The sequence below is a fragment of the Pieris napi genome, chromosome 13 (genome assembly GCF_905475465.1).
Source record: "Pieris napi chromosome 13, ilPieNapi1.2, whole genome shotgun sequence".
In the NCBI taxonomy this organism is placed as follows: Eukaryota; Metazoa; Arthropoda; class Insecta; order Lepidoptera; family Pieridae; genus Pieris; species Pieris napi.
Window position 1 is genome coordinate 2,874,159 of NC_062246.1, and position 13,434 is coordinate 2,887,592.

Below are 13,434 nucleotides of genomic sequence, written 5' to 3' on the forward strand. Positions count from 1 at the left end.
AGCAACCCTCCGTATGATTCTATTGAGCATGCGCGCCGCCCGCCCTCGTTCAATGAGTGGACCAAGCGGTTTACAATCTTCGCATAATTTCCTCGTGACACCCTGATACACATTGTGATTTCGGGTTCCATTCAATAGCTTACGTCTGTTAAATATGGTAAATCATATTAAATTTATAAATATGAACGCCGAACGGTCTTTTATTGTAACTGATTTTTGATAAAACGCAATGCACGATACATGGTTAAAAATAAAGCTGGAGATTTAAGTTCCTAATTTTTATTGAAACGAATTTAGTTCTTAAAGTCCCATAACCGGCTAATGGGTATTATCCCCTGATCCCATACAATTATTGTTCTGCTGGAATTTTTTCAGGACTAAAACTGGAGTTGGACCATGTACATTGTACGGTTACTATTAAAACATGCGGTATCTAAACGAAATTGCACCTTACGTTAAATGTAATGTAATGCTTTCAAACCTAAAGCGCTGAACCCTTTTATGAAAATTTACCTATATTTAACCATAATATTTTATGAGCTTGGCTAGTTACTACTTTATATTATGTTTTATAATAAAGTTGTATTTCCACTGATAATAAATACACAGAGAAAATAAAGAGGCATTAATTATAATATCGTTTATAAGATCCAACAAAGCGTTAAGTTTTACAATATCTTAATAATTGGATACACCCACCAATATACTCAAAGAATGTATAATATGTTAAATGGGTTAGTTACACTATATATGATTATAAAAGTTGGCTTGAGAATAAAATTAAAATTAATTAAAATTTTCAAAAGTAAAACAATATCTTGAAAAATTATATCATCTACACAAATATGATACAATTTTTTTTTTCATTATTTTTTGTAATTAATAAACTATAAATAACTGAGTAAAACCAGCTACAACCATTTAGATCTGGGCCTCATACTTCTGAACTTCCGTTCGTTTGGTGAAAAAGTCTAGGTATTGGTGCACAGCTGGCGTGATTAGAACGACTGACCTCAGGATTGAAAGGCACTCGCTTACGCCACTATCAATATTCCCAAAAGGAACGGTTATTCAAGCTGGTTCCACAAACTGGTGGTGCGCGGCAAAATGTCAACGTCAAGTATTATGTATATTTATGCTTAAGTATGCAGGATTATTATTATATTATATAGTTTTAAAATTGCTATATTGTTAAAACTATAGAAAACAAGCTGATTACAAACATAAATTATTTGATGTAATTAATAAAGCTAGCTATATAAATTATACGATGAAGTCTATGTAATGTCTATTTATTTGAAATAGCTTATCTTACCATTAATGATGAATAAACAAAAAACTTAAATATTAATGTATGCTTTATTGAAATAAAGTAACTAAATTAAATATTTAATATTAATAAGTTACTATCATCATGTGCAATAGTCTGTGTGTTTGACAAAATTCATCTCACTGAACACTCACTCACGGATAGGACAATTTGACATTATCAGTCAAATTATTATATTAGTCAAATCACTGACACTGTCAAAAAAGTGAAGGATTTTTATAACTGTCAGAGTTAACTAAAGACTACAGTAAAATATGAACCCAACTGACATCGTTCCACATTAAATTCTATTTTGCATTTCCCAATTAGCTTTTTAAACTACTGCAAACATGGTCGCAGAAGATGATAACGCCTTTAGAGGTTTTTTTAGATCTTTGTATAGAACTGTAGATTCCCCAGTTACATGGTTTAGAGGTATGTTTCTTTGTAAAACAAAAATACAAATATTGTTATGTAAGCGATACATGGTTATTTTTCTGCTGCAGAAAAGATAGTCGAGCCCAACCAGAAAAAATACCCGTGGTATCATCAGCAGTTCCGTCGCGTACCAACAATAGATCAATGTTATAGCGATGATCCAGTCTGCGACTTCGAAGCAAACGCGCAATTCAAACGAGACAGGTTCACTTAAAATATTATTTTGAAACTAATGAGGGCAAGAACAGTATGTGTCTAGTTAATATTTCCTTCAGTCAAATACTCTCTTAAAGAAACAACTAAACACATCCCTAAAATTATTGCATCTTTGGATTCTGGGCTATGTTTGTTTACTTTTTGTGCCAAAAAAAATTTAGTCTAATGTTGAACCTGCAACAGAACAAAATTTAAATAGATATTGAATTCTAAACCATTATTTGAACAAACATTTATTTTTAGGATGGTGGATTCTGAAATTTTGAATATTCTTCGTATGAGATTCGAGGACTGCATGATCTATGAAGCCCCTGATCATCTTACCAAGTGCAAGCCACTTTGGGACAAATACAAGGATGCTGAAGAAGCCTGGTTCATTAAATGTATGTATATTATTAAATGGTTATTAACTAGTGTTACCTGTAACAGCTGCTTGTAATTGACAATTTCTTGGTTAGACATGCCAAATAAGATATTCCTTATGTTATAATTAGTAACAGGTGTTTTATTTGTACACTAGATACAATTTATTCAAGAACTTTTTGTTGTTTTAAAAAAGTTTTTATTTTATGTTAGCTAAAATTGATTTTCCTTTCATGTTTGGTACTACTAATGTCACATCATCATGTGCTTAACTGCTATTTCTTCATGTTTATATTATACTACCTTAAAGCTCAGACAAGATCTTCTGAAATGGCCACTTTTAAGAGTTCATATTTCATGAGGCTCATATTTCAATAAACTTCTAGATGGTGATTTGGGAGCATTTGGAGATGCCCGTAAAGCTTACATGAAGCAAAAACACCGCATGATTTGGGAGAAGCGTCATGGACCTCTGTCTGAACAGACAAAGTGATAAACAAATATATACTAAGTAGGAATGTAATATTGTGATTGCATTAATAAATTATTAAATTGCAAGTCCATTTTAATTAATAAAGCAATGTTATACACATGTAGTGATTCAAAATAATTATTTTATGGAACTAACAGGGGTATCAAGTGTTTATAAATACTAAATAGTCAGAGTTTCCAATACCCAATTAGGTTTCATACACATATTAAATTCTATAATTGGTGTATCATATAGAAATAGGACCAAAGGAAAACAGGTTTCTTGTGCTTCTTGGTTCTAAAAATTATATTGCTTGCTGCAAATAAGAACAAAATAGGTTTGTTTTTTCAAAATAAAACGCACTTTATTTAAAAATATAAGATTTTATCATGCATTATGATACACACATACACCAATGAATTTATAACAAGAAACAATAATCACAGAATATTGAAGATGTAATAAAATACAAACATCTTCTCTTGCTGTACTTGAAAAATCTAATCTAAATATTGAAATTTAAGTTTACTTGGTCATAAAATAAAAACATTGGCTTAAAACATTTTGTTCCAGTTTAAATTTTCTAACAAACTGGTATTTCGCTAATTTATAAGTACATTAATCCAAATAAGTCATGACGATAAAATCCTCGAAATTCGATTTAAAAATCTCTTCATTCATTCTCTATAAAAGAACCAGATTTAATACCCACTTACCTTGAAGAAGTTTGAGTTCATACCCATTAAAGTGGTCCAAATATTTTGAAACATTTTATTTTCTGGTTTCTTCACTTTACTTTAATGGTTATTCACTCTAAAATGCAAACTGGCAGTATACAACTTATAAAGCAAGGGCCCGCTTACAAAATAATCAAAATCCACATTTCCACCCGAAATATAATTGATGTAAATAAATGTGTAAATTACTAGTAGCAATCGAATATAGTATGTACATTTTATACATAGAGACATAAAGATGCGGTATTATAATATCACAGAATAAATTGTAGCTTCAATTCACAATTGTTACTTAATACACATTTATTTACAAAAAAACTCAAAACGTAACAAAACTGATCCTTAAATTAATTACTTATGCTAATTAGGCTAAGATGAGTCAAGAACTTATCATTATATGTACTAATTTTTTGGACGCTAACAGACAGCCATTTTGAACACATATTAGACTGTCGGCTTTCAATCACTTAAAATAACTTATTAAAAATGCTTATAAAATTAACTCAGGTGTAATGTGGAATTTTGCGTTGGATTTGTCGTAAAAATTGCACAGGTCTAAAGAGACAATCGAAACCTCAAAATGTATAATTGACTTAATTTTGTGGCAAGTGTCCAGTTCTATCCGTAGAGGCTATTAACAAAAATTATTTTCTAAGGTACAACAGAATAATTTAAATATGTACAAATTATATGGATTTTTGTGCAACAATTACCGGCCGCTAAGTCTCAAACACGCGTACAACTCATTAACAGGAAATATAAACATTTTGAACATAAAAATATAAGTTCCATCTAAAATTATAAATTCGAATGGTATTCTATATATTGGAACTTTAACAACAGTCATCGAATAAGTCATTTAAAGCCAATATTAAATAAAGCATTTATAGAAATAATCGAGATCATATTCTCAATGATTTTCTCTTATAAATAAATCATGATTATTGTACTTTTATGTGAACATTCGTTTAATGTTACCAGTGCTTATCTAAAACATTGAGCGTATGAAAGGATATGTATAGTGAGTTTAATATACAAAATATACTTAGGGTCTATCTATTAAGTCAGTGTCAAAAGGTAAAATTGATTGCCATATTTTAGAGTAGTACTTTAGACAAGTCTTTGGAACTTTAACTCGATAAAAAATTTCTTACAACTTCCTTAATTTTGCTTCTACAATTCTCAAACATTATAAATAACTATAAAATTAACAGAGTTAAGTCCAAATATGTACAGCACTGTAACACTTAGCGAATGCATTTCTTATAATTAATAAACACACAAAAATACACAATCTAAAATATTATTGTTTAACATCACATAGGAGACGTATAAGATTTGGAAATTCGTTGGAACACATGTACACTCCAGATAAAGTGTGGGAATGGAATGTGTTCTTACCCTTAATTATACATTGGGAATGATTTATCACACTGAATCAAACTGGGCTGCAAGGCGGGTGCGACCTGAAGACAAATTTAATTAAAAATATATTTTATGATATAAATAATATGTATCATGGTTGCGGCCAACGGCTTAAGCTTAGGTTTCTTATAAAAGCGGTGCCGTTATCCAACGGCCGTAATGTAACGTTGGGTAACGTCACCCAAAGGTTGTCTATAAATAACATCGGAGTAGGTTTTCTAGAGAACGTTGAGTGTCACCGTAACGTCAAATAGCGGTGCTGTCATTTGCATGACGGCCGTCATAGCGGTGATAAACATTAGTTAAACGTTAATTAATACCATGAGTGGAAACGTGACTTGGACGAGCGAAAATGATGTTTTTTTGCATTATGTTAAAAAGTTAAGATGGCCGTTAATAACAACCGTAAAATGACGGCCGTTAGTTAACGGCACCGCTTTTCAAGGAAAGCTAAGCTTTTAGGCAAAAAATAATAGGTAATAGGTTCAACTATGGTTTTAATGACTAGTCTGAGATATTATATATTGTTGTCTCTAAGACATGATATTTTTTTTAATCATCCTTCTGTGAGTTCTAACAAGTTTCTACTTGAAAACAGAAGTTCCCCGCCAACATCATTGAATAAGTGTTTTTATAATATGTAACAGGAGGCAAACGGGCAGGAGGCTCGAAAGTGTGTTGTCGGCCTTTAAGAAATGGTACACTCTGTTCTTGTAGGAAAGAAGTGAAAGGATTCAGTTATCATTTATTTTTTTTAGACACAAAGGTTTGCAATAGTAATTTAAAAAAAACTTAAATTGATACTCACGTTTGTCCTGTCCGATCAGCCCATCTGGTAGCGGCACAGAGCTGGCGGGAGGAGACCAGATGCTTCCCGCAAATCTCTTTGGCGACTCGAACACGCGAGAACCCTGAAATATATGTATTGAACTGTATCAAGGTACATCTCAAAGTACTAATCTTTACTATAGGTATCTACTTAAAAAGATGCAAAATATTTTTCTTAATAATTAAAAATGTAAAACTAGTAAACAAAAAAGTTACAAAACTCCATCACTTATAAATGTCACCGTAAAATTGTAAAAACCGTTAGATTGTAATCTATCTCGCGAGATTGTAAACTGTCGAAAGATTGTGAACCTCAACGAACTGCTTACAATTTAAGGTATTATTATTCGGTAGTTATATGAAATTGTTGGGAAGTAAAATTAATCTGTAATTGACCAAAGAAGTTTGAATGATAACTAAGTTAGTGTAGTACAATCTACCGAATAATAATACGTTAAATTGTAAGCAGTACGCTGAGGTTCACAATCTTTCGACAGTTTATAATCTCGCGAGACAGATTACAATCTAACGGTGTTTACAATTTTACGTTAACATAAACACCATATCGCACCCCCAGATCAACACTGCACTAAGTCAAAACAGGACTTATTTGAGTATCGACTAAAAACTGTTCTCTCATGTTAGATGAAAAGTTATTCCTAGGTGTTTTAGATATTGTGTGATGAATCAAATGCTTATCAGTATGGCATTAGTTAATTACTGTAAAAAGTTCACATAACGTGTTAAATCCTTACTTTTCAAGTTAATTCACTGTTGTAAAACTATTGAACCAATAAAATAAAAAATATTTCTATTTACTCCGTTCTTACTGATTGATTCTGAAATAATGCAGTGTAATCCTATCATATATTGGTTGTAAATATTCAGCAAAGAATTATCGGTTTCAATTTCAAGAATGTATCCTATATATAGAATGTATAAAACGGTAAATAAAATAACGATGTGTATGATAATCAGCATGCACTTTTATTATACACTGTTACAGTGTCATCAGCTATGTTATGAAAAAAAACAGTCTTACATGTTTGTGGTCGTAAGAGACCCATAGATCAAAGCAAAAAAAAACACAATCTTAAACCAAAGAATATACAAAGATTCAAATAAGAAAAAAAACAAAGATAAAGATTCAAAAGGTAAAAATAAAACTTTGCTAACACTCGTGAACATGGCTGCGATAATGGCTTAGCTACCCACATAAAATAATCCAAAAACTGGACTAGATGTTATTTAAATAAAAAGTTAGCCTAATAGGAACATAGAATATATATTTATTTGTACCTATGTACAAAGAACTCTAAGATCATACCTACTACTTACTTTAACAAGTCTTTTTAGTTTAACAAGTCTTATTTAAATCACAACAGTGTAACATCACAGGTTTACTTACATAATAATTATCTATGGACTGCCTTAAAATTACTATAAAAAATAAAATAATACTTAGATATCGAAATTAGGTTTCCTGTAAGTGCTGTGCTACTCTAAATTTAATGCTGTCTTGTAATAAGAGTTGACATAATTAGTAGGAATAATATTTTTTTCAATTAATTCCATTATATCTCTCTTTTTGTTTTCAGCCAGAGGTTGTTTTTCTGTATATGCTTTAAGCAATTGTGGAGAAAAGTTTTGATCTTTGTAGCGCCTTGATCGATTTCGAACACAAACTTTCTTAAAATCAGTCTCACTGTACGATGTTTTATAGAAGAAAATCAAAGGATGTTGCTTTTCAACGCGAAGTTGCTTAATGTCAATCCACTTGACTTGGTTATTGTCCTCATCCACATTAAAATTATTGCCCCAAGATTCCTGAAGGACTTTAAGGTCATAAAAGTCATTGTGTAAAAGTTCTTTTACATGATACGGCTGTCCTGTTTTTTTCGCAGTACGAATTAAAGTAGCATATTGCTGTGGGCAATAAATAGGACCAGATTTTAAGTGTCTTTTAATCTGTTTTTCTATTACACTGTGGACGTTGTCCCCTTCATTTTGAGAATGTCCGCGGATCAAAAATTTATGTGTTATGGAATTAACTCTTAGCATATTGTTAACTGCGTAAGCATAGACAGATAGTAAGTATTTGTTTTTTTGTTGCCCACAGCAATTGTCGCTATAGAATATGATATCCACGTCATTATTAGGATCACTTTTTGCAAGAATCAACTCAATGTATGCAAGGACACAACTACCGATCTCATTTGCACCACGCTTCGCTTCGGTTTCATCCCAGAAAAAACAAACAACATCCTTTGCATTTAAGTCGCTTACAGTCAAGTTAAGACAGTTAATACGTGATTTATAGAAAAACAGGGAAACTTGTCCTTTAGGAACCTGCATAACTGCTTGGAGGTCGTACACTGCTACAACGACATTTTTATTGTTTTTATCAGCCTCCTTTTCCAATCTGGCCAGTCCTTTTTCTTTCAGGTGGTTTTCATAATTTTCACTTAACCTAGCATTGTCTTCACCATCGGCATTTTTATAACTTTCGCAAAGGTCACATTGATCCTTCTTTGGAACATAAAATGAAATGTTGAACTCCTCATTGAATATCCTACTAAAAGTTGAAGCTGATGCAGGGGGTAAGTTATTTTGCTCTCTGAGGTTTTTATAATCTCGATACAAGTCTGCTAGGCATTTCTCGCATGAGATATATTCTCGTGTGGTTTGAGCTCTTAGGTAATGAGACTCTATTCTTGGGATAGAGTTTATAAAATTGAACACACTATCTTTTACTTCAGAGTCTATTTTGCGCTGATTTCCATGCTTCCCACGAGCATCAGCGTCTATAAAACCGTCATCTCGTTTCTTTGAAAGGGCTGTCTTAATGTATCTGTCACATACGCTCAGTGTAGCCTTAAAAAAATCTTTGCAGACCCTAATCTTCACACCATCTATTTCAAAATAATACGCCGAATTCAAAGCTCTTAATTTTTGAGAAGTAATGTACCTATATTTTGGTTTTATTTCTTGCGTGTGCCTGACAATGTATTCTCTTTGCCTCTCTAGATCTCCCAGAATCCAATATTTTTCGAAAATATCTTGCCTTGCCTCTTCGTTTATTTTAATTTTGCATTTTAATTTACATTTATCGCCACAAGGTGGACGGATTCGACGTTCTGCGATCTTTTTTGTGGGGTTTGATAGAGAAACATAAGATTTACCTGTATTGCGCAATGTTTTAGCAATCTTTGATTTCCAGGCAGCAGGGTTTCGTACTCGTTTTCTTCTTGGCTTGGGGTCTGTTGGAGCAGGTTCAATGGAAACAACTTGGGTATCTGCTGCAGATGGGCCTGGTCTATTGGATTCATTATCAGATGAACTGTTCGAGCTGCTAGAGCTTGATGACGATGAGCTGGAGTCTGAAGAGGTACTTGAGCAGGAAGACGAAGATACTCGTCTAGGTATTACAGGTGGCCGGGATTTTTGTCTTTTTTGGATAGAAAAAGTAGGATCCGTATCCGAATCATCTATAAAATCACTTTCATTACTCTTATCAGGTGTTAAAGACTTTTTTGAAGCTACAATAGGTGATACCTCGAGAGCTGATGCTGCAATAGGTGATACCGTGATAGCTGATGATGTGACTGGTGATACCACGAGTGATGATGGTGATGCATTTGCTTCATTTTCAGCACAAATTTTTATTTTTCTTTGTTGAGCAGTTGACCCAGCTTCTTTTGAGGTTGCTTCCATTGCTTTTTCAAGCAACAATAGACCCCGACCCTTCATCATCTGCCAAATAACATAAAATATTAAATTTAATTCATTAATACTGCATTATCTCAAAAAACATGTTAGATCTTCTTTTAAATAAATTAAAAAACAAATTTTCAAAAGTATTCTTTTAGTTTAGATAATAAGTAGTAATTCTTAGTATTAAAAAATAAAATATTGCTCTTTTTACAGAAATTATAACATTATTCAGATTTACCAACAATAGTGCATCATTGAACTAATTTTCACCTTTATCAAACAACACTGTACTATTTTGGAATAAATAAAAAAATATAACATACCTTCGTCACCAATACAGTATTATTTAGAAATACTATCAAATCAGCAGAAACAGGAAATTCACCAACACTGTATTAAAACTAAATAATTCGGAGTAATTTTCTATTTGCATTTAACAATACTTAATTATTACGAAATAATTCACTGTTTCGTAACGTCACTACATGCTGCTTCCATAGACGAACATGTCCCAACTGGAATTAGATTCATATTCGCGGTACGACTCGGTAGTTATTAATTCACTAATAGAGACTTAGCGCGACATCTGTTGGCTGTTTTTGCAAATATAGATATGGCTGTCTTAGTGGTATGCGCGGACAAAAATTGCCTATTGTTCTAAATAAATAAGTCGATTTTGGGATTTTTAGACTTAATTCAGTATTGTTCTGGGTGTGCGATATGTTAGACAAAATTTTGTTTTAGAGAAAATTATGTTAAATATTATGGAGCACTACTTACAACTGAATTACAAAATATTAAGGAAAAAAACAATCAACAACACCTCATCAAGTCGCAAGATTTTATTTTAGAAAAGTAATGAAAGCATTGTATATTTAAAAAATTTACAAATAAAATTATACGAATTTAATTTTAAAAAAAATATTACCTTCTGTCCAGGCGGAGTATCATATTTAGAGTAGTCCTCAGAGACCTTGCTATGTTTGATGAGCTCCCTCATCTGAGGAGGGAAAACCCCCTCACCGAGGTGCCATGTTGGACCCTCCACAGAGGACACTGGTTTGAATACGGCTTCGTTTTCCTTTAGGAAAGCTACTACTGCTTCAAGACCTAAAATTTAAATCCCTTGATATAATTTTTACTATTGATATTTTGATAAGTTTAGTATCTGTAAAAAGTAGGAAGAGCTGTTAAATTATTTTGAATATGGTTTTGTTTTCATAAGTTTCTGGCTTATTTGAGTTAAGCCATAATTTATGGGCTACATTATATCGACAATATAGTGTTAGAATTGTGACGTACATAATTGTAACAAAAGTAAAACACCAAGATCACATATCGATTGAATACATTATTTTTGGAACGAAGTTCCTTATCGCGCGTTGTGAAAGGGGGCTAGACGGAAAAATTCTTACGAAAAGTTGTCACGACACTTTTTTGCTATTTGCTATTCTAATACACCGGTTCTCGTCCGATCACCGAAGTTAAGCAACGTCGGACGAGGTCAGTACTTGGATGGGTGACCGCCTGGGAACACCTCGTGATGTTGGCTTTTTTTTTTTCGTCGTAAGATTGGTGTCGAGAAAATCTATCATACTGTTATGATACCAATTAACATATAAATTAATCGAAAGGAATTTCGTTTCATCCGGGTGTCCCTTGACACCTCTAAAGTTTTTTTTTTCTATTGAAAATGGTCTCACCTAACTCGGCCTTTGGGAATGTGGGTCCAAATTGCTTAGTATACTCCAAGAAGACCTCCATAGCCGGAACTGGGTGTTTGTGATCTGCGAGGATCATCACAACTCTCCATATAGTGCGCCACAAGGGAGCCAGGCGCACATAGCGGTCTGACACTTCCAATACCCCCATAACTTGGAGCTGAGCCACTTGCGGAGGTGACCCCTTCAACTGTGTATAGGCCGTAACAAAATACTCTTCGGACGACCCACGCGCCACACTACGGTCAGCAGATAAAACGTAACACGCCATCAGCGCTGCATTCACCCAAATAGCGTTATCGCCCGTGGAATAAATATACCCCCATTCGATCCGGCTCGATGCATCTAAAACCATATCTTCAATACTCTTAACTTCCAAAATGGCCGGCTGAGGGGGAGCCCCGTACTGAGCCGTATAACGCATCGGGAAATTGACCAACTCCACCGGTGTCATAGACTTCAAACGCTGCGAGAACATAGGACGGGCGATGTGCGTGCCCAATTTCAGCGTACGTTCGCCAGTTGGCCCGTTGTATACGGTCACCACTTGGGATATTATTTCGAAGAGATCCATCAATTTGGCACAACTGAAATGCGATACACGCAACTGTTTGCCATAGTACGTGTGGTACATGGGAACGAAGCGAGAGAATTCCATCTGGAAGTTCGGCGTGTGGCAGAGAATTTCCACAGTTTGGGCGGCGAATTCGAGGATTCTAGAAGCGTCTTGCGGTTCCCTCACGTGGGGGTGCACGGGGAGGGATATCGAGCCATCGGGGCCGACGACGATACAACCGGGTAAGGTTTTCTGCAAAAGTTCATCGAAAGTGCAAACGCCGTAGTCGACCGGAGAGAAGGGCCTAGATATGACGGCTTGGTAGTACTGGGCGAAGTTGTGGACGTAAATCGCTTGACCCAAATGTGAGTTCAGAATTTTTAAGACATCAGATGTCCAACGACGACTTTGAGCGGAGGCGGAAATAGTTATGATACGATATGACCCCGAACCGAGGACCTGTAAGAAAAAAAATAATATCATTTATTCATATAAATAACACAATGTCAATAAAAAAAGTAAAAATAACAGCATGATATTTACGTTAAAAATTAAAGTATTTTTTTATCAGCTAATGTCAAAGCACAACATTTCCAACACAAAAATTAATTCAATAGAATTACTAATTACCTCAATACAGCACCAAACAAAAAGCAACAATGTATTGAAGAAATAAGCTCATATGAAAGTTACATACCACAATACTCTTATTCAAAGCTGCGAGGAGATCAGGTAGCTTGGTGAATCCATAGTCAGCTACTCGACATTGACGACCAAAATGGTGGTGGAAGGCTGGAATCAACCTGTAGACAAAAAACAAATATTATATTTAAAATTATATTTTTATTTTTACACATAAACACACACCTTTATTTCTACTGACTTCTAACTAGTTGACTGTTTTGTTTTTCTTTCCTTATTTAAAAGGTTAAATTTATTTGCCTACATCATATGTATGTACTTTTTGTTACCACTCAGTATGACTTTGCTGTGGAATGGAAGCCTGTTTATCCATATCACAGGTTCTTACCTAGTTTGGAAACCAGTCGCCCAATACCTTCTCAACTGTAATCTTATTGTTTTGTAGCATACACATGTATAACACATAAATATCATATTTTTATCGACATTTTACATCGATATCATAATATCGTCACTCGCACAGAACTACACAAAAACTGGTCTTGCGGGATTCGCGCGTGAATGTGTGCGTGTACGCAGGTAACCAGTAGTACGTAGCCAGTGCGCTTAGTGGCTTGGTATTTGACGCACATATGTTTATTTCTTTATATTATATTAAGTGAATATTGTAACCAAACTGAAATTAAATTAATTCACTTTAAAATGGTGGTTAATTCATTTACCCCATAGTTTGTTGCAAATGTTGTATGGGAGAAAATAAATTATTATTATTATTATTAAATAAACACTTAACAAACTTATGTAGTTTAACTTTGGCAGCAAAAGACAAGAAGATGGTAATACGGAATAAGTTTTGTAAGTATGGCTTGGCCTAGCATTTAAATTCAGTATTCTGTGTATTGTTTAAATTTAAATACAGGAGTAATTTGTTGTACTCTGTGTTAGGTTAGTAACCAGAGATTAATTATTTATAATGTATTGTTTAGTTCGAAGAACCAAAAATAATAGATTGT

The 13,434-nt window shown here is 33.6% G+C and overlaps 3 protein-coding genes across 5 annotated transcripts in view; 1 reads left to right on the forward strand and 2 right to left on the reverse strand.

The window, feature by feature from the left end:
* Nucleotides 1-1,561: 1,561 nt before the first annotated feature.
* On the forward strand, nucleotides 1,562-2,884 carry LOC125055492 (NADH dehydrogenase [ubiquinone] 1 beta subcomplex subunit 10). The gene is made up of 4 exons (XM_047657955.1): nucleotides 1,562-1,744; nucleotides 1,816-1,951; nucleotides 2,207-2,346; nucleotides 2,713-2,884. The coding sequence occupies exons 1-4, from the start codon at nucleotides 1,660-1,662 to the stop codon at nucleotides 2,817-2,819; spliced, it is 468 nt and encodes a 155-aa protein (XP_047513911.1). The 5' UTR covers nucleotides 1,562-1,659; the 3' UTR covers nucleotides 2,820-2,884.
* A 252-nt stretch (nucleotides 2,885-3,136) lies between these two features.
* The window catches only part of LOC125055488 (meiosis regulator and mRNA stability factor 1), a 28,256-nt gene continuing 17,958 nt past the window's right edge, over nucleotides 3,137-13,434 (reverse strand). For all 3 annotated transcript variants that reach the window (XM_047657950.1, XM_047657949.1, XM_047657951.1), the window contains 5 exons: nucleotides 12,477-12,582; nucleotides 11,206-12,238; nucleotides 10,431-10,612; nucleotides 5,769-5,871; nucleotides 3,137-5,001 (listed from right to left, as the gene is read on the reverse strand). In XM_047657950.1, the coding sequence (XP_047513906.1) occupies nucleotides 4,964-5,001; nucleotides 5,769-5,871; nucleotides 10,431-10,612; nucleotides 11,206-12,238; nucleotides 12,477-12,582 (1,462 nt within the window). In that variant the 3' untranslated portion in view covers nucleotides 3,137-4,963. The remainder of the gene's footprint in view (nucleotides 5,002-5,768; nucleotides 5,872-10,430; nucleotides 10,613-11,205; nucleotides 12,239-12,476; nucleotides 12,583-13,434) is intronic.
* LOC125055490 lies at nucleotides 6,753-10,223 on the reverse strand. The gene is made up of 2 exons (XM_047657953.1): nucleotides 9,826-10,223; nucleotides 6,753-9,541 (listed from the first exon to the last, which is right to left on the reverse strand). Exon 2 carries the CDS (start codon nucleotides 9,539-9,541, stop codon nucleotides 7,286-7,288), a length of 2,256 nt encoding a protein of 751 aa, XP_047513909.1. The 5' UTR covers nucleotides 9,826-10,223; the 3' UTR covers nucleotides 6,753-7,285.